This window comes from Equus quagga, chromosome 3 (assembly GCF_021613505.1).
Source record: "Equus quagga isolate Etosha38 chromosome 3, UCLA_HA_Equagga_1.0, whole genome shotgun sequence".
Taxonomy (NCBI): domain Eukaryota; kingdom Metazoa; phylum Chordata; class Mammalia; order Perissodactyla; family Equidae; genus Equus; species Equus quagga.
Window position 1 is genome coordinate 1,701,598 of NC_060269.1, and position 20,506 is coordinate 1,722,103.

Genomic DNA, 20,506 nt, shown 5'->3' on the forward strand with positions numbered 1-20,506 from the left:
CCGACATCCACACGGCACCCGCAGCGCCCACGGCCCGGCTCTGCAGGACGGCCTTGCGGGCCCCCGCCTGCGGGCCTCCCTGCCTCACGCGGCGCGGAGCCGGGGCGAGGGCTCGTGCCACCCGCGTGCACACCGCGCGCGGACGGAGCTGGCGCGCCAGTCCCTCGGGCCTCAGGGGTCTGCCGCGCTCCCGCCCCACCCGGACGTTCCCGCGCGAACTCGGGCTTCCTCCAGCCCCGCCCCGCCCCCTGCGGGCCCGCGCCGGGCGCCCACGGCGGCTCTGGTCCGTCCGCCTCTCCGTGCTCCCCACAGACACCCCGGTCGCCGCACCCCAGCCTCCGAGCCTCGCAGCCCGCCCGTCGCGCGGCCCCGGCACTCACCGCCCCGCCGCCGCCAGCTCCCCCGGCTCCCCGGAACCGGCCGGGCCGCCGCCGGCCTACAGCCGCAGCACAAAGGTTCCGGCGGCGGGGCGTGGCGGAGCGCCTGTGGGTGCGCGGCGGGAGGAAGTGACGCACTTTCTTCTTCCAGTGCGCCGGATTATGAACGAAGAGCGGTGCGCCGGCTCCCAGTCCGTGGCCCGGCGTCCCTCCAGAGGCTTGGCTGGCGGCGAGCGGCCCCGCGGGCCGAGACTCAGGGGCCCGCGTCGGAGGCCCGCGCCGGGCGGGGCCGCCGCGACCAGGTAAAGAGTGCCGGGCATCGGTGCGCTGCGTGTCCGCGTCCGCGGCTGGCGGGGAGAGTCTCGGTCCCCGGGGCGGGCGGTCGGGGAGGGTCCCGGTCCCCGGAGCGAGCGGGCGCGCGGTCGGGGAGGGTCCGGGTCCCCGGAGCGAGCGACCGGGCGGGCGATCGGGGAGGGTCTCGGTCCCCGGAGCGGACGGGCGGGCAGGCAGGTCCCGGTCCCTGAGGCGGGCGGGCGGGCGGCACGTCTCCGTCCCCGAGCGCCGCGTGGCCTCCTCGCCGGGCGGCGCTGCACCTGCCACCAGCTTGAGTCTAGCCTGCCTGGGCTGGCTCCGGCTTCGGAAACCTGTCCTGACCCCTGCCTCCCTCCCGGCTCTGCCTTGCCTGGGCTTTGCTGACTCCCCTCTGTCCTTGACGCCCGTTCCTTGCCCTAAGTCCTTGGCTGTCAGGAAAGGGCCAGCACTCAATCCTGTCTTGTGCTGAATTATTGATCAGGAAGGTAGGGTACTCCTGCTTTTTCTAAACTTGTCTATGGAAGCAGTGTTTAAAGGAGAAAGTGCAAAAGCTGGCAAGAACTAGTTGAGGTGGCTGTTTTAAACAGGCAACGATGGTCATTTAAATATTGGGAAAATAATTTTTTTGCTATAAATACAACTGAATGATTTGCTGTCATATTTAATAAATCAAACGTTAAGTTATGTGAGTTTTTTCTTAATCCCTGGTAGGGAGTATATGCTACTGAGGGAATTGTCTTAAGCATATTCATTGTTTGGGTTATAGCTGAAGGCATCATTTTAAGAGGTCTCACTTCAACAATAAGTCTGTGAAAGAATCAATGATATTTGAGAATTGGTTTATCCGTTGTTTTTTTGACACTTTTATTGCACTTGCCTGCTTCAAACAAAGCTCAAATTTGAACTTCTGTAGTAGGGGACACATCAAGGTTGCTTTTTAAATTTAAACCTGTGTTTACTTTGTAGCTTTTGTATCACCTGTGACTTGAAATAAGAATAAACGCTCAGTATCCAATCGGCCTTTCTAACAGCAACAGTTTAACAGACCTCAAAGCTTAAATTCTGAGGCCAGTCAACTAAAACATCTGTAGTCTACACAGTTCCTTAGTGTGTGTTTTTTTTATCTTCAAGTATTCCAAGTAGCCTACTGAATTCTGTTAGGATTCACACTTGGAATGCAAGGATTAAACCATTTAGGTCATAAGCTGTTGTTTGCTGTGAGGATTCAGTAATCTTCTTTCAGGCTTGCTGAGTTTCTAATGTGAGCTTTTCCTGCTGTGGGTCCCTGTCAATTATGAGGTCAGGCTTAGCTGCAAGCATCATGGCTCCATGGCAACAGAGTCCTCCCTGACTCTCCAGAGAGAAGACATATACTTCCCTTATGGCTAAGGTTACAGTAAGCTTTTTTTACTTTTAAACATTTTTTCCCCCACTAATTGACCAGATAAGAAAACAGCTAATTTTAATTATAGGATTTTGTCCTCTAGGACCTAGCTATATATATCCCGTTACATGACGTAATGAACACTGAAACACCTTAATTTTTTCTTTCCTTTTTTAACCTTTAATATCTAAGGTAATTAGCTACTATCTAACTGTAAGGCAAGCATTTTTTAAAAATATATATTATTGTAAGGAAATAGGGTGAGATTTACAACCAAATAGTGTTATTTTGTGAAGTGTATAAAACAGAAGCTAAGTTCTAATATTGGTAATGTTGAACATTTGTTGTAGTAGGAAATTTAAGTGAGTTTAAATTTAAATTTTAATCTTTAAGAAAAATAAGTGTAATTTTTTCATACTTGTAAACCGTTGAACTACTTTGTACAATGTAAGTGGTTAATATGCCAATGGACTTAAGGTATCATATTTCTATTCTACTATTTTGTGACTCCCTGGCTTTCAGCCTCAGTAACAAACAGATTTTTTTCAATATTTTGGGGGAGAACCTTTTCAATTCAACAGGAAGCCCTTACCTTTCCTGAGAAGTTTGGGAATATAAACATTATTTGAGGCTTGCCCATCAAAATTTGTGTTCTTTAATAGTGTCAATGGATAAAGAATTTTAGAATACGTTATAAATGAAAAATGTTAGCTTCTGTTTCTTTCGGGCCTTGCTTATGTGATAGACATTGTTCACTTCTCACCACATACTACACAGAAATTACTGTTGTTATTGTCTCCATTTTAAAAGTGAGGAAACTAAGCACAGAAAAGTTTTACATTGGTACTAAATATCAGAACCAGTATTTGGACCCAGTTAGTGAGCTCCAGATCTTGTTCATTACCTTGTATTTTTTGGTGTATAAATGTTCTACTTGCTAAGTAACTATGTAGAGTCTAGTTTGGTTCCCAGCTCTCTTGTCTGAATATCAATATACATGAAAACTTCTGTGCTTCCTTTACCTACACATCTGGATGGATTCTAGTTATACTTTTTCCATTTCAGCTCACAGAGGTGCTCTTCTTTCTTCATTTTAATTTATATGTAGTTGACTCTTAAAATAGATTTTTTCATTTGGAAGAGAAAGAATGATGTCAAGAAGAATGAGGCTCATGGTGTACCAAGACTAAAGTTCTCAGTAGTATTCTCATTACAGCGATTACTGTTACTCATTCATCTGCTTGCATTATTCATTCCTTGGACTAAAATTCCAGTGCTGTTAAGCATTGGAGATGTAACGTCGGGTGGTAAGTGCTATAAAGCAGAAGAAAGCAGGATAGGGGCTGGGGAGTGATGAGAGTGCTTTTTTCAATGCAGGTGGTCAGGAGAGGCCGCTCGGAACTAATATTCAGAGACCTCAGTGAAATGAAGGAGCAAGCCATGTGGATGTCTTGGAGGCAGAGGGAATAGCAAGTAGAAAAATTCTCAAGTGGAAGTGTTCCTGGCATCCTCCCAGAGCAGCAAGGAGGACTGTCTGGAGAGGAGTGAGCAAGAGGGAGGAGGGGCAGGAGATAGGGTCAGAAAAGAAGGGTAACTAGGATCACATCAGGCCCTGTAGGCTGTGATAGGAAATGTGGATTTTGTTCTAGTGTTCTGGGGAGCCACTGAATGGTTGTGAGCAGAGGATTTATGATTTGTGTTTTTATTTATGTTTTTTTATCTGATTTATGTTTTTAAAGGATCACTCTGACCATTGTTGGAGAATGGACTGTTGTATGGAGAGTGTAGGAAAATAGTTAATAGGCTTTTGCAGTACTCTTTTAAGGGTTGATGATGGCTTGGGTTAAGGTGACAGTGTGGAGGTACTAAGAAGTTGGATTTCTCATTTATCTCAAAGGTAAAAATAGTAGGTTATGAGAGAGAGAAAGGAGTTGAGTGAGACTTCAGTTATGGGCCTGAGCATCTCGTTGAATGGCGCTGCCATTTTACCAAGAAGGGTGCCACTCAACGCAAAGGAACAGGTTTAGAAACATGCCCAAGTGGAGATGTCAAGTAGGGCATAGATGTCCTGAAGTTCAGGGAAAAGGGTGTAGCTGAGGTGACTAGAGTCATAGGTGGTATTTAAACCTGTGGCATTGGAGGACAACTAGAACAGTGCCGTTAGATGGCAGAGTTGTGGCCCATTAATGGATCGTGAGATCAATCTAGTGAGTACTAACTGGCAGTAAAAAATAAGAAAGAAGCACAGAGTAAAACATATCAGATATAGTCCCTGTAGTAGGATATTTCTTTGTGATTCTTTTGTTTCAGTTTTATTTAGTGTACGATGTTACATTATAAAATTTATTTCTTATTGTGTGGCATGACCAAAAATTTGAAACCCAGCAATCAAAGGAGTGAGTGTAGATTGAGAATAGGGCAAAGCACTGAGCCACAGGTGCTAAGAGGTCTGGGGAGAATGCAACGAAGGGAATCAGGAAGGAGCCGTCAAGAACTTAATCCAGGCTGAGAGTTGTCGGTAGCCTGCCTTTAGAACTGAGGCTTTTGTCAAGGACTACTGAGACCAGCACAAGTGCTTAGAATAAAATAGTTTCTGATGATTTTTACTTTGGTGAAATTGTTGCAATAAAATTGCAATATGCTTCAATTTATGAAATTCTAAGTTTATAAAATAGTGCTATTTATATCAGAAAAATACCCATTTCTGAATGTTTTCAAATAAGATCCCTTTAGAGATTCAATTAATACTTTTGGATTGGTGTACAGTTCTCATCCATGTAATGGAAGTCAAATGTACTGTTAAGGATTGTGAGGATTGGAAGTAATGTATAGAAGTTCTCTGCTTAGCACATAGTGGGTCGACAATAAAATGTACATAACATTATTTAGAATTGTATTCTTTATTCATGTAACATTTATTAAGCTCTTATCAAATTTCAGGCACAGTGATAATTTCTTATTCAAAAAAACAAATTAACTGATCAATATTTTGTTGCAGTTATGTACTTTTTGGTCTTTATCAACTAATATGTAACTTATCTTTTTATCTATTATGTAATATTTAGTTGCCATAGATCCAGACTTAAATTTTGAGCACAAACTTTCAAACTTTTTCCAGTTTCTGGAGAAGTATGCTTATTTTCAATGTTTATTGTATGTTTCTTCTTTTTTTCTCTCTTTATATATACATATGCATGGAGTGAATTATTAAAGTGTTTTAGATAAGAAAAGATGTATAAAACTCATTTCCTTTTCATATGTGAAATGTTTCAACTTATCGACACTGAGATATATTGATTAGAACGAGAATGCAGTAAGGTCATTGCCTAAAGTATTAAACCTGCAACTGCAGTCATTTACAAATATCTTTGAAGATTCTCAAGTGTGAAACCAAAGCTTAGAGATGTTCTTTTTCCTCTTTATTCCCTCTGCAACAATCCCAAGCAGACTGGCCTGTCCAGGGAAGAGATGCACACTCCATCAGCCCTGTGCTGAGTTTGTGGTTGTGTCTGCTGCTCTCTCACTCCATTTCAGGAGCAGTTGCAGTGTGGCACCTGTCAAAGCCAAGAAGGAGCAAGTGACACCTTTTCTGTGCTTGGCAGGAGTGTTACATGGAGCCACACGAGCTGTGCCGCAGGAGCCCTGGAGACCCAGAAGGCAATTGTACAGCACCTACCTTTGTAAAGCTCATGACGTAAAATTAATGGACTCAGGAATTCCCTAGGTAGAAACAGAGAAGAATAAAGGGGTTTCTTTTCTATGGTGTTTACAAAGTTTAAGGAAAAACTGTGTTCTACTCTGTCAAGAAAGACAGTACAAGCCAAAAACAGTATCAAATTTGTACAGGTTTGTTAATACTTAATATTTATTTTAGAAACTATATTAATGCTTACTGGGGAGAAATTGCCCAGGGAGAGGAAATTTTTTTTAACTCCAAGATCATTAAGTAGCATTTTTAATCTCCCAGAAAAACCAACATATATATTGAAAAAAATAAATTATGTTAAGAATCAACAGTACTTTGTATTTTCTCTCAGCCGTATCATTAATTTTTAGGTATCTCCGTGGGCAGGTTGTTGCTGTTCTTCTTTGTTGACGTGTAGCATTTATTAAGTGCTCACAGAGAGAAGAATTTCTAGAATATGTAAAGCCTATTCTCAAGGTTCTTATATGTGTTGAAAAGTGGTAAAATACATGTACCTGAATTTTTTTAAATATTTCTACATTAAATTAAATGCTATAAAGTAGCATGACATTGTTTTCAGTGTTTTTTTAAAAAAATGTTAGGACTAGTCTCATAATTACTGTTTCTTAGACTGCTGGGCAAGTGAGGAAATGGATGCTGTTTTCTCTCAGATCTGCCTCCTGAAGCACTTAGGGATTTTCTTTATAGTCCCCCACTGTCAGGAAAGGGTTCTGAGGATTGGTGAATTGTTCAGCAATAGATTTACAGGGCAAACTCCTCAAAGAGACTATCAATTTCCTAGAAAATTTTGGTTTCTTTTGCCTGTGAGCTTTAATAAGCACCCTTTAATGTTTTAAAATCAGCTCCAGGTGCCCAAGAAAACCCTCAAAAGGGTAATTAAGCTCAGGGAGAAAATGGTTTCCATGGGTTAAAAAGTTGTTTTTCTTCAATTGCGTGAAATAATTTTTCCCTAGATAATCTTTTAAACAAGTAACAAACCATGATGCAGATGTTATGTTTTAATAAAAGAAATATAAAATAGAACAGTAGATTATTTGCATTATCAAGAGGTTTTCTAAGACAGTACTAAGTATTCCCCTTTGTTATAATTAGCTCTTTAATAAATTTGAGGACCAAGAAGCTTAAAGAGTATTTGCCTATTTTGCTTTTGATTCTAAAAAAATTAAGAAATTTAGAATATTAAGGGAAATTTAGTATATTGAAAGTTTCCTAAAATTCAGGGTAAACTAATATTTCAAATACACTTGAAAGAGTAGAATGTGTACTTTTTAAAGGCTTTTATAATAATTTTTCCTCGAAAATACCATCTTCTATTATCCACTTCTGTGGTGAGTGCTTTTAAAGAGTGCCATCTAGTGTCAGTTTTGGAATTGTGATTTATAGATTAGAATGTGAGGAATTTAGACCCAGGAAACGTATAAATCAAACAAAAAGTTATGATAGTTGACAGAAGTCTTAAGGATTATGACTTGAAAATGCCTATCAATAATTTGACCTCAGAATTGTGTATGTTTGCATCTTTAAAATAACAAGTGTATATATTCATCCATGCATTCATTCCACAAATACTTCTTGATTACATGTACATATACGTATATAGCAAGCCCTGCTTAGGCACAGCAGTGAATAAAATAAAAGTTCTACTCTCACGGAACATTTTAGTTGGAGACAAAATAAATATATAACGTGTTACATTAGTGATAAGTGCTGTGAAGAAAAACATAGAAGGAGTGAGAAAGAAAGCATTCTTGGGGGAGGGTGTGCTTGGGGCTGGCAATTTGAGTACAGCAGCCAGGGAAGATCTCAGTGAGAGGCTGACGTGGGCAGGAGGTGAGGGAGGGTTCTAGGCACTGGAAACGTCTGGTGCAGAGCCCTGCGCTGGGATGGACCTAGTGTCTAGAGGAATAACGAGCCGCTTTGGCTGGAGCAGTGAGCCATGGGGACAGTTGATGAGACGAACTGGGAGACATAAGAGGATTAGGTCAAAGAGATTTTTGTAGGCCATTGTAGGAACCTTGCCTTTTCTCTGAATAGGATGGGAAGACACTGGAGGGTGGTGAGTGGTGACATGGTTTTCATTTTTGACGGGTCACTTTGGCTGCTGTGTTGAAAATAGACTAGAGGGGGAGGTAGGATGGCAAGCAGTTAGGAGGCAGTTGCTGTAATTCGGGAGAGAGGTGATGGTGCCTTGCATCACAGTGGAAGCAGCAGAGATGGTTGGAAACGGTCAGATTCTAGATAGATATTGAAGGTAGAGTCAAAATACATTCTTAATGGACTGGTTATGGAGGTGTGAAAGAAAAGAGGAATTACGAATGACTCCCCAGGTTTTTGGCCTGAGCAGCCAGAAGGATGGTGTTCCCTTAACAGATGGGAAAGATACTGAGGAGCAAGTTTGGGGGCTGGGGGAGAAAAAGGAACTTGATTTTGAACATGTTAACTTTGGGATACCTCAGCTATCAGCATCTAACTTAAGGGGAAATTCAAATATTTTTCTTACTGTGATTGAGCATGCATAGCTCATCACATATCAAAACCTACTTATTTAAGGAGAATCCATTTCTCATGAATGAATGAATATATCCCCCCAGTTATTATATTGTGGAGTCACAAAACAGAAGCAGTGTGGGAGGACCACCGTTATCAGATCTTCACAGGGCTCTTATCCCCAGAGAACTCTAGGTATCTTGCTTCTTATTTCCCATTTCATTCATCTTTTTCTCACCTCTAATGAGACCCTAAAGTACTTGATTGGGAGGGTTCTATTGCAAAGCTCCTGAAGTGTCCTCATTTTAAAGGAGCTGTTATAAAATCACCCCTGAGACTAGTGAATTGCACAGGGTGGAAATCTTTCTTTTGGAAGTCATTTATTCAGTCCAGGAACAAATCTTATAGAATCTTACCTATAACAAAACCTTGTTGAATTTGACAGGCTTTTAAAATATTCGTCTTTGAGCTTCTAAATAATTATGTTCTAAGGCCTGTAACCACTTCAATTTATGCTTCAGGTGATCCAATGCAAGAAGAAAATGAAAGGCATTAAGAAAAATCTTACAGAAGAATATCTATACCTGGATTTTTCTCACCAGATAGAAGGATGTATCTTTCCTCTTCACACATCTGTAACTTTATTTTTGTTATCATACTGTGACTGCAAAATCTTTAAGGTTTGCTTAGTCCTCACTGGAGAAAGTGCAGATACTTCGCTACTTAAAAATGTACTGTCCCAGCATGTTGAAATCCAGATTATCTCCAGGCAAGAGCTTCCGCTGATAGTCCAGAATTGCTGTTTACCTGCAGTGGTAGAAAGCCCAGACAGTTTCTGCAGAGCAGGGCTCGCTGTTGTGCTGAGACACATCGTCCAGAGAGCATATGATGCAGAGCCCTCAAAGAAGGGGATCTTGGAGCTGCTGGGTTTTAAGAAGACGTGCCTGAAGGCCTGTGCTGAAGTAAGTTTGGTGTCTCTCTCCTGTTGTTAAAGCCAGATGGTGATAACACATTCATTTGAACATTTATGTTAACTTTCTGCTGGAAACTAACGTTTCATTTACTTGGAAACCCTGCAGTAACCGGTGAAGTACTAGTTAAGTAGCCCCTCACGTGTGCCAATGTTTCAGTGCAGTATTGAAAAGTAAGAGTTTAACATTTAATTTGCGAGGTCCGGAGGCATTATTTTTAGCCAACGGCTTCTTTTTATCTTTCACTTGGTTTCCATTGAGGTTTTAAAGGGCACTTTCACATGTGCACAGGAGCTCAGGCGGCAGAGCTTGGGGAAGCCTTCTGCTTCACGGGGCGTGTGCCCTCCAGGCTTTGGGTAGTGAGGACAGATTGAGCAGGAGCACGCAGGAGGAGAGCATGTGTCCAGAGACAGGCCAGGGATAGGTTAGCTCAAGACTTAAGTTTTCTAACCCGCCCTTATTTCCCAATAGAAAGTTAATGTTCTTCAAGTGATGTTGAAAGTAAAGATTCCTGATATTTCTTGTTTTGTAGGTTAGTCAGTGGACCAGGCTATGTGAACTTACCATCCCTTTATCTATTGAGAATTTTCTCAAAGAATCTTGTGACCAGCACCCAGCTATCCCTACAGAAATACTACAGCTAGAGAAAAAGCTCAGCGAGCCTGTTAGAGTGCACAACGATGACAAACTCCGTCGGCAGAAGCTGAAGCAGCAGAAAGCTGCTGGAGTGGGGCCTACGCTTGCCCAGGAGAAAGTGAAGAGCCAGGCCCATATACAGGAAACATCTGAGGACCAGGATCCTTCATCCCAGAGCCTGGAGCTGCAAGTGGCCTTCTCAAAGCTCACGGTGCAGGAGCACCCAGCTGCTCTCAACAGGGAGCCTGCTCACATAAGACGGGCAGGCGCCTGTGCCCTTCCGCCCCTGGAGCACGTGTTTGCAGAGGGCCTGTACTTCACCTTGGCAGACCTTGTGCTCCTGCCCTGCGTCCATCACTTTTTGGTAAGGACCGTCTGGAGTGGGCAGTCACTCAAAGTTTCAGTGCATGGAAGTGCTGAGGTTGAATCCCAGTTCCGCTTCTTGCTGTCGTTCTGCTCTTGGGCAAGTTGTTAACGTCTGTCTCCATTTTCTGCTCTGCAGATTAGAGGTAATAATAGTACTATCTCGTAAGGTCAGTGTGGGATAGAGGACAGTTTGTGTGAAGTGTGGTGAACAGTGTTGGCACACAGTAAGCTCTCCATAAACGTTAGTGATTATTATGATCTTTAATCTTCAGTCGATAAAATGTAGCAATTGTTATAATTAGTAATTTCAAATTACTATTGTGAATACCTTCTAATATTAGAGGTCCAAGTGTTAAAACACTAAAAAATCTTGTCAGCTATATTTTATAATTAAGAAGTCACTTAAAATACTAATTTCGTTGTTAGGTATTATCAAATCAGAAACATTTTATCCTCATCTGTCTGCTTCTCTGTTCTCCATAAGGTTACTTGGGAGATTTCCTTTCCTTGTGGGGGATAGAGACATATATTCCCTCCTCCCCCCGCCATGCGGAGGAGAAAGAACAGGTGCAAATAGCATCAGAGTGAATGGGGAACTCCACTCTTTGCAGCTTTCCAGTTGGTTTTCAAGAGCTGCATTTTTCTTGCTTTGAAGCATTTCACCTTTTCCCCTACTAAGAAGTCAGATGTCAGATTTCGTTCTCATTCTCTGTCGCCAACACTTCGGGTATCTCTATTGACAGAGGAGAAAAGACTTCTAATGAAAATCTGCATATTTGGAGGCTGGTGCTTCTCTGATAAGTTAGGTTGTCAGTCACTTGGCATTTTCTTAAAGATCATTTCTCCTTTCTTCAAAATGGAAACAAACGAAGATTGGAAACCAAAATAACTTCCGAATTAAAGGATGTGAAAAAGAGAGAGATCCAGGAATTGTTTAGATATTGTTTAGTATTTTAAATGTCATGTGTATTCACCTTGTCCACGGAGCTAGGTGGGGAGAAAACATCGGTTTTTTTTTCTCCTGGACAGATGATTTCTAAATTCTCTTATCCCTGCATCCTTCCCTTTATCACCAACTCCAGCTGTTCAAGCAGTTTCTAGATACATGTTAGGAAATGCTGTTGGTGTTCATGGCTTCTTGGTCTTAGATGACTGTGTGTGTTTCTAATTTCATAAGAATTGAGTCAAAGTGGCACAACCATTAATTCATTCATTTGAGAAATTTATTGAAAGCCTACGGTGTGTGCCAGGCTCTGTTGTAGGCACTAGGAATGCAGTGACGAACAAGACAGGTAAGATCCCAGCCCTCATGCAGTTAATACAAAATAGGGGAAGATGGAAAAGAACAAGTAAGCAAGTAATATGTATTTAAATGTGAGTGCTGCAAAGAGAGGGGAAAAAGGTGATAGACAAGACCAGTATTTGCCTTCAAACTCAACACAATATAGAAAATTGGACTCACCTCCGTGAAGGTGACTTTTAGATCTTTATCCAGACAGCTGTCTTCAGCTAGCTTGCATTTGATTTAGCTTAATTTAAATCCTATTTACCTGATTAGTGTCAGTTGAGGTTAAAGTATTCCTAACTGAGAGGACTTCTCTCCTCTCCACCCAGGTTGGACATCTAACTGACCACTACTAAGTAAACCTACAGAATTCACCAAGGCACTTTGTTTAGAATAGGAGAAAATGTGTACACTCAGCCTTTTCTAGTCTATATATTCTATGATTAAATGCTTCTCTTTTGACATTAATATGTAAACTCATTCTCAAAATATTTTCCTTTCTTTGTATTTTTCCTGGATCTGCACATTTTCTTTCAGAAATTAATTTTCTTTGCCAAAACCTTGATGTTATTTCTGTTATATTTATTTTCCTACGTTAAGTTGTCTTGGGTTAAGAAGCAGTCTTTTAGGTTCAAATAGCGGCCATGATGCCAAGCCCTTATGCTTGCATTGGTGCACATCCAGGTGATGGAGTGGCAGTCCAAGTGATCAGAGTCAGAATCCAGTCCAAGATCAGGAATGACGGTCAAGTTACTGAGTTTGGATCAGAAACATAGAGCTGAACCTAGAATATAAAAGAGCAGTCAAGTTTGCTAAGTCCAGTTTTGGAATACCAGAGGTCAAAATTGGAAGAGTTCGGGAAAATCCCAGTTCTGCTGAACAAAAAAAAGCCAAAGGTGCAAAACAATAGCGGCTAGAGTGGGGAGGAGTTGTCTGCACCTGCTCCAAGCTTCTCTTCCTCTGCAGAGTCAACGCCTGAGGGCCCAGCACTTCTTCACGCAGGTGCCTGACAAACCCTCTCCTCTGGAAAGTTTTAGAAATAGATTAAACAGGAATATACTAAAATGCACTCTTCTCATGATTGTCCTTCGTTTGCTAGACTCTTCAGTGTGTAGTATAGCAGCAGCTGGGAGAAATAGCAGTGAATGGCCGCCCCAGCACTGTCCTGCTGCTCCCTGACACCAGCCAGCTGGGTCGTCACTTGTAAGTTGCTGCTCGTGAACAGGTGCACTTTGATGGATGACTCTGCTCCTGTGAGACAGGGAAGGTGCCATTTTTGAAGTCTTTTTCTAACTTGAACACTTATGATTTAATATTCTACAGTTTAATTTCTGCGGCTTCGAATTGAGTTTTTAGAAGTATGATACTTACTGCTAAAGTAAAATCATTGTGGAAATTGAGTTTTGAGCAAAAACACCTATATCAAATGCCTTTTTCATTGTCCTCATTGACATAAAGTTGGGAATAAAATGGAACTCTCACTCTTGGCTGGCATCTGGCAAAAGCCATGGATGCCACTTGAGTGGTTGGTTTATAGCTTCCATGTCCTCTCCTATGCCTTAGCTCCTGAAGGTTTCCGTTTTAACCCACCAGTTCTAATATATATTTAAATGATACAGAACTGGGATGCTATTTCCATTGATATAAGTTGTTACTATGTTTTACCCTGTTTGCACTGCTCAGTAAACTTTGTTAGTTATGACATGTTTTTGAAAGTAGATGTGACTAAGGAAATGATATAAAATAAGGACAAAATATTTTATATAATAAGTGATTGGAAAGTAATGCAGAGGAGGGGACCTTGTGGGTAAATGTATATCTTGCTTCTCTTTTGATTTAGACAAGTTTTTCTGTCCTCTATTAGAATTAACCACAAAGCCACAAGGGTTTTATTTTGTGTTCTTGGGAGCAGTAATTTTTTACCATTGCTTTGAGAAAGAATTCTCTTATTTTCCTGTCCCTAAGTAACGCTGTGATATTTATTACCGTTTTGATCTTATCAGCCAGGTAACTTTTTTCTTTTCAGATCATTTCTAAGGAACAGATTTAGCTTTCTTCTCACACAGTTTTCATTAGCCACTTCCTTAAGTATACCTTCTTGAGTGTGGTGAATGTAGTTTGGTACCTCCCAAGCTGTCTGGATATTAGCAGAGCAGCCTGGCGTGTTGAGTAACTGGGATCACCTGTCATGAAGAGTAAAACTCTTCAGTTTCTTTCAAACATAAATTATTGTTACTTAATCACAGCTTATTTCCAAAAGGAAGGACAGATGCCATGTGCATCTAACAGATAAGAGTAAAATCACTGCCCAGGAGAGTAAGGACGGTGAGGAAATGAGGACATTTTGTATTTAATTTATCATGGCTTAAGCAAAATTCCCTTAGCACATAATCTGTCTCCAGGCAATTAAGAATTTTGGTGAGAATTATAAATTTTTAGACTCCCAGAGTACCATTTAGACAGTGTTTTTCAAACTTTTTAATTTCACAGCAAATAATTCATTCTACAAGGTGATTGAGCAGACAAATATATGTTTATATTATATATTTAAAAACTTATAAATACATATAAAATAACACACCTGACTACATGCTGTGTACTCTAATATTTTCTATTTTATTTCATTTTTTAAAAAATCTACATTGATTTCACAACCTCCTAATGGGTCATAAACCATGGTTCGGAAAATGCTAATTTAGAGGATTATTTTTTGAAGGAATAAATGGTTCCCTGGTCATTTGTTCACTAACTCAGCAGAGCAAGCATTTTTTCCAGGCGGTGTTTGAAGTGCTTGCAGTGGACAAAGAGAGTTAGACACCACCCTGCCCTTATAATCAATTACTTGTGCTTATTTAACCTTAAAGTTCAGTTAAAATAGAGTAAAATATATAGACGTGTGAATTTTTCATTAATTTCTATCCTTTCTGGCTCCTGCTTTGATTACTGAGTATTGCTAGATATGTTTGTAGAGGTTTCTGTGCCTTGACCTTTTTACTTACCTATCTGTTCATAATCATAAGTCATAGTCTGTTTATGACATTTTAACTGTTTCTGTGGAAACAACATTCAGTGCCTTGCAGAGCAGCAAGAACATTCTAATTTTTTAAAAAATTGAAGTTTGGTGGTAGTGATAGGAAGAAAGCATGTGATCAAGAGAAAACAAAAAATATTAATTTGCATCAGGAGTAATGGTTTCAAATTTTTCTGATTTGGATAAATTAGAGCCTTACTTTAAGGGCTGCATTACAATAAAAAGAAACTGCTGATGAATGCAACTACATGGATAAATCTCAAAAAACATGAAGCTAAGTGAAAAAAGGCAGACATATTTTATGGTTCCGTTTACATGAAATTCTAGGAAAGGCAAAATGGTGCACATGGAAAGCAGGCCCGTGGCGATGTGCAGCTGACAGGGGGCAAAGGTTGACTGCAGGTGGCCAGGGGCGGCCTTTCTGGTGTGATGTAAGAGTACTAGGACTTGGAGGATGGTGGTAGTCGCACGGCTGTATAAATTACTAAAACTCATGTTTGAACTGCATGCTTAAACTGTGTGAATTTTATGCTATGTAAAGTTGCTTCAATGTAGCTGTTATAAACAAACACAGATGTGTAGTAATGGGCTTTGTTCTTTTCCTGTTCAGGTAGTTATCTGCAAGAAGCTTTCTGAAAGGCTGGTAGAATTTCCGCTGCTGGCCGCCTGGTACCAGAGGGTTCAGGAGGTGCCAGGGGTGAAAACAGCAGCTTCCCGCTGTGGGATCCAGTTTCTCCACTTACCAGAGTTGCCGACCACCTCCAGCGAACAGCATCCAAAATTCAGCGAGGCCGCAGGAGCAGAGGAGCACAGCGACCCTTCGTTTATAGGAGGCCCAAGACCCACTATGACCAAGTTAATGGTACTTAAATTGTTTTCGTTAAAATTTGCTTTGAAAAATTCCATGTGATAATGTTCCCAAACGTTCCACCCCGACTTGTAATCATTTGTTGACATTGTTTTTGTTATAAATTTTATTCATAAATTTTATTCTTAGCTATCTTATATCACTCTTGACCAATTAATATTTCTGCTAGTCTTTTGCATTTAAGTGAAATATAGTAAATTGAAAACTTTTAGCATTATGTGTCTTTGGAGCCAAATAAGTCAGAATATGTATTTTTAAAAAGTATTTTTCTCAAAACTTTTTTTTTTTGAGGAAGATTAGCCATGAACTAACATCCCCCGCCAATCCTTCCTCCTTTTGCTGAGGAAGATTGTTGTTGAGCTAACATCTGTGCCCGTCTTCCTCTGTTTTATGTGGGATGCCACCACAGTGTGGCTTGATAAGTGGTGTGTATGTCCATACCTGGGATCTGAACCGGCGAACCCCAGGCCGCCAAAGCAGAGCATGCGAACTTAACCATTATGCCACCAGGCTGACACCGAAAAACTTTGTTTTTATATTCAAGACACCAAAGTCATATTACATCTAGTCAGGTTTATTCTTTTAACCTGATGTTTTTCTGTTTCAAAGATTTGGTCTCAGTTCTTTAATTTTGAGATGATGATTTAAATTAAAGAAATATGAAGATGAATATCTCAATTTATTTCCCAGAGTTTTGTCTAAATTTTAAGATTTTTTAATTGTTTGAATTTTCATTATTCTTTGATTTTAATGCTTTTTTATGATTTATTTTTCTCTCTTTGCAGCATAATTTGTTTCTAATAGTACTAATTGTAAAAATTTTCACCAACAGGCTTTCTTTCCTCTACCATTCAAAACAATCTACAAAAATGTTTTGCTTTTAGACTCTTTGAAGATTTATTTGAATAGAGAATTCATAAAGTAATTTGGGCTATTCATCTGAGTTATACTGGAAAACTATTCATTGTATTTTCCTACTTGGCTTAGGAAGCATTTGAGTTCTATACTTAACAGCAAGTTTGCTGATTTAGAAAAGAACAAGGTGTTAGTAGTAATACCACCCCTCAGCTCTTCAGCTCAGCCTTGTCAGCCAAGTGAGGAAACAGTGAAACGGGATGAGATAGCTGATTTTGGAAGATACCGAAGCACGTCCAGAGTCTGATGTGTCTGATCAGATGGTTAATTGTGCAGGGACCTCTCGTTCATCTCCTGAGTGTTTTTAAATAATCAGGAGAGTAATCTGCTTTGTATCAAATACTAATTTTTAAAATTTCAACAAACCAGAAATCTGTGCTTGTAATTCACACTTGTGCGGTCTTGCAGGAAAGATTGGTAATTCAGATTTTTCTACCTCTACTTTTCCAGCAATAAAATAACATTAGGAAAGACATTTGCATATATACATTTAAAAATATTTATGAACAAAGAAAAATAACTAAAATTCAAATTTGGAAAAAGTAAGTAATGTAAAAATAAACCCTTTTGTAATAATATAAAAGATATAGAAGAATCCTGAATTTTTAAATTTAATGGGTTATGTTATGTCTTCCAAGAAGCAGACCCCAAGATGGAGTTAGGTGTGCAAGAGGTCTACTGAGGGAAACAACTGTGAGGGACATGGGGAGGGAGCCAGAGGAGGCTGGGAGAGCCTTAGGCCGTGATGCTGGTTTGACCCCTGTGCTTGAGACAGGAAGGGAAGGAAGTTTGGGCCAGAAAAGTCTTTGGCTTCAGTGCAGCTCTAGGGAAGTTTTGACAAGCCAGTGGAGAATCCTTGAGCTGGAGTCATCTGTCAGAGAGTTCCACATTTTTCAGGAATGGGTCCACCTTAGCCTCTCTGCCACTCTCAGTCGCTGGCTTGGGAACAGTCGGTGGGAACACTATGCTAGGGACTGGGTGCTGGGTTCTACTCCCAGCTTTGTAGCTAAGCTAACGTTGCCTTCAGTAAGTCATTGAAGCGAAGGATCTTGATCTCTCCATTTATAAGTTAGGAGAGTGTGCTAGACGTTCCGTGTGATTGACTTCTGATTTTAAAGCTTATGATTGTATGAAGTTGACTGGCACATTACATCCACAATTTTTTTAAAAAGCAATGTTCAAGTCTGAAAATAAGTTCAAATCTCAATTTTCATTTAATTTAACTTGATAGTATATATTAGATACAATAATTTTCCTTTTTAACAGGGCATTGTTTTTGCCACTGACTAGTGAATTTCTCTATTGATAAATATTTTGAAAGACAACAAATCTTATATCATTAATATATTATGTTAATGTATTAACTTTGTTTATACTGTAACTTTTCATTTCTATATAATCACAGTATTTTCTGCCAATTACATGAGGACAGATGAAATTGGTGCTAAGTGGATGTGTAAAATAGGAAAGTTTTTCTTAGGAATACTCACATCTCACCTATTTTTCTCTTCTGTTTTCTTTGGCACAATCTTGCCTCCAAAATTTCCCTTATTCTCCAGAGGTTTTAAATTTATTTATTCATTCAGCTGTTAAAAAAATGTCCATGTGTCTCCTGAACCCCAGACATTGTTCTGAATGTTGAATACATGAAGGACAAATTGGACTGCCCTCATAGAGCTTAGATTTGGGGGGCAGTAAATAAAGAGAAAACATAAGTAAATGTGTAGCACATTAGATAGTGATAAGTGCTGTAAAAAAAATACTGTGGGATGAGGGGTGGAGGTGATGGAGGTCGGATCCCTTTTAGACAGGGTGGTAAGGAAGGCTTGTCTGACAAGGGGAAGACATTGAGCAGATAAGCTGAATGGACATTTGACGATTTGGAGGAGTGTCTAGATAGTAGAGGGTCAAGCTGCAAAAAGACTCTGAGCAAATGGATGGAGACAGAAAGTAGATCAGTAGTTGTCTAGGGCAGGGAGCTGAGGGGAGAGTGGACAGTGTCTGCTAATGGGTATGGGGCATCTTTTCAAGGGGATAAAAATGTTGTCAAATTAGATAGTGGCAATGGTTGCACAACCATGAATATTCTAAAAACCATTGAATTATATGCTTTAAGTGGGTAAATTTTATGGCAGATAAATTATATCTCAATAAAGTTGTGTTTTTAAAAAGACCCTAAGATAGGGATGAGTTTGGTGGAATGAAGAACAGCAAGAAGTTCAGTCTAGCTAGGCTAAAATAAGGGAGGCAGAGAGGTAGATGATGTCAGAGAGAGGTGTGCATCTTTCTGGATGCGAGTAACAGCATTCGACATCTTTGCCTGTAGATATGTCTCTGCCCCAACACAAAAATCTTTATGCTATTTCCTTTGGGACTGTGTTCAGCTGGTTTTCATAATGGAAACTAACCTCATGAACTAACTGATACGAGGGGTTAATGATAGATTCTCAGGGGTTTTTCTTTTGAATAGGCTATTCCTAAAGATAAAAACACCTGAACCGTGGATGTTTGTCCCGTGGGCTGTAAACAAAGAATGTGATTGGAAGGGATCTGGGAATCCAAGTGCGAGCCATGCCTCTGTCTGGAGATCAAATAAATAAATGTGCAACTCGTAACATGGGGAAGGTTTTTATGTGTTGAAAAGTCATAATTTTTGAAAATGTTGGGAACCATTTGGTTAAAACAAAGGCACCCTTTTCTAGAGACAGTGCAGGCCCTTGTGAAAGCCTGGTGTGGATGAGGTTTGGGTGCATGTTGAAGCGGGCTGTCTGGTCCTCTGTGTGTGCCTCCTGGGCTGTGGCAGTCCTCATGTGTAAAGACAGACCTTGATGGACATGTGTGGAGTCAGCTTTTGATTATGTGGATTGTTTTCAATAAAACTCTTATCCTCAGGTGACTTTTCTCTTTGATGCCTAGTATATTTCTAGGTAGCTTATTACTTCTGTGTAGTTTCAGGTAGTATTTAAAAATAGCATTACTTTTTATCATCTCAGTATAAAAAATAATAGAAAAGTAGCTGTGCTGTCAAAAACTCAACATATCATGTTTCTTGTGCAACTAAATATGTTGAGGAATGCCCGATGATTGTTAACATTTATCTTCCTCCTCACCAGTATAGAAAATAGAAATTTGGCCTTCTGCAATGTAACAGGACTTTATTAATTCATTCATTTTGGAAAGGGCCTCTTTCCTTTTCTAGGAAAAGGGCATCGAAGTGATGTTTTCTCCCCACCCTTGCCCTACTTGGACACTTGACTGGAATAGACTTCCTGCAGCAGTGAGCCCAAAAGAAGGTGAGTATTTTTTCTCCTTGAAATCTTACTCATTACCTGGATACCCTCTTCAGATCCGTCTTCCAGTTCTCTGTTTCTCTCTTTGGCTGTATGTAATATTTTGATTATATTATCCATTGAGTTTTCATTATAAAAATTTTATGTATACAGGTTACTCGTATTTTCCACACGTTCCTACATTTGCTTCATCTGTTGCCTTTTTTCTTTGCTGAAGTACCTTGAAGCACATTCCAAATAATGTGACACTATAGTACATACATCTAAAAAATATTGACATCTTAAATAATCACCATGTGATTATCACACCTAATAAAAATTAACAAAAATTCCTTGATCTTCTAATAACCAGTCCATAGTCATTTCCCCCTATTGTTTGAAAAAATATTTTCATAGTTATCTTTTTAGTTAAATAATTATATTTTTCATTGTTAGAAGTTATATTTTGTTTGATAATAACCTTTTCCTTGCTTGTTTCAGTTTCCTCCTTTTATAATTTTTTAAAGATGGTTATTTTGTATTCCGTATTTGTTGTTTCTAATAACTGATGTCCGTAAGGATCTAGTTCTGCTGTTTGTTTTTTCTGTTGACTTCCCTCCTGGTGTCTTATTTTCCTGTTATTTTTGTAATTTTAGATTGTGAATTCATTTTGGGGCTACCTAAATCTGTGAATCTTGTGGGGCCTGGGTTAGGAGTGATTCCCGTGGAAAGGATCTATGTTTGCTTCTGCCAGCATCTCAAAGTGCTAGAACTTGAGGCCATTGAACATCAGTCTTTCAGCTTGAGATCCGACAGCCTTTCTGCCTGGAGCCGAGGTTTGAACAAACCAGTCACCTTCTATCATCTTCCTTTGCTGTAGAGTAGGACTTTTTGTTTTA

At 40.1% G+C, this 20,506-nt stretch overlaps 2 protein-coding genes across 3 annotated transcripts in view; one reads left to right on the forward strand and one right to left on the reverse strand.

Moving 5' to 3' along the window:
- The window catches only part of INTS12 (integrator complex subunit 12), a 28,393-nt gene extending 27,914 nt beyond the window's left edge, over positions 1-479 (reverse strand). The window contains exon 1 of the mRNA XM_046655621.1: positions 381-479. The gene's annotated coding sequence lies outside the window, so the exon portion shown is untranslated. The remainder of the gene's footprint in view (positions 1-380) is intronic.
- A 53-nt stretch (positions 480-532) lies between these two features.
- The window catches only part of GSTCD (glutathione S-transferase C-terminal domain containing), a 131,835-nt gene continuing 111,861 nt past the window's right edge, over positions 533-20,506 (forward strand). The window contains exons 1-5 of one of the 2 annotated variants that reach the window (XM_046655618.1): positions 533-679; positions 8,788-9,228; positions 9,770-10,237; positions 15,166-15,417; positions 19,538-19,631. In XM_046655618.1, coding sequence (XP_046511574.1) covers positions 8,809-9,228; positions 9,770-10,237; positions 15,166-15,417; positions 19,538-19,631 — 1,234 coding nt within the window. In that variant the 5' untranslated portion in view covers positions 533-679; positions 8,788-8,808. The remainder of the gene's footprint in view (positions 680-8,787; positions 9,229-9,769; positions 10,238-15,165; positions 15,418-19,537; positions 19,632-20,506) is intronic. The other variant, XM_046655619.1, reaches the window with a different exon arrangement.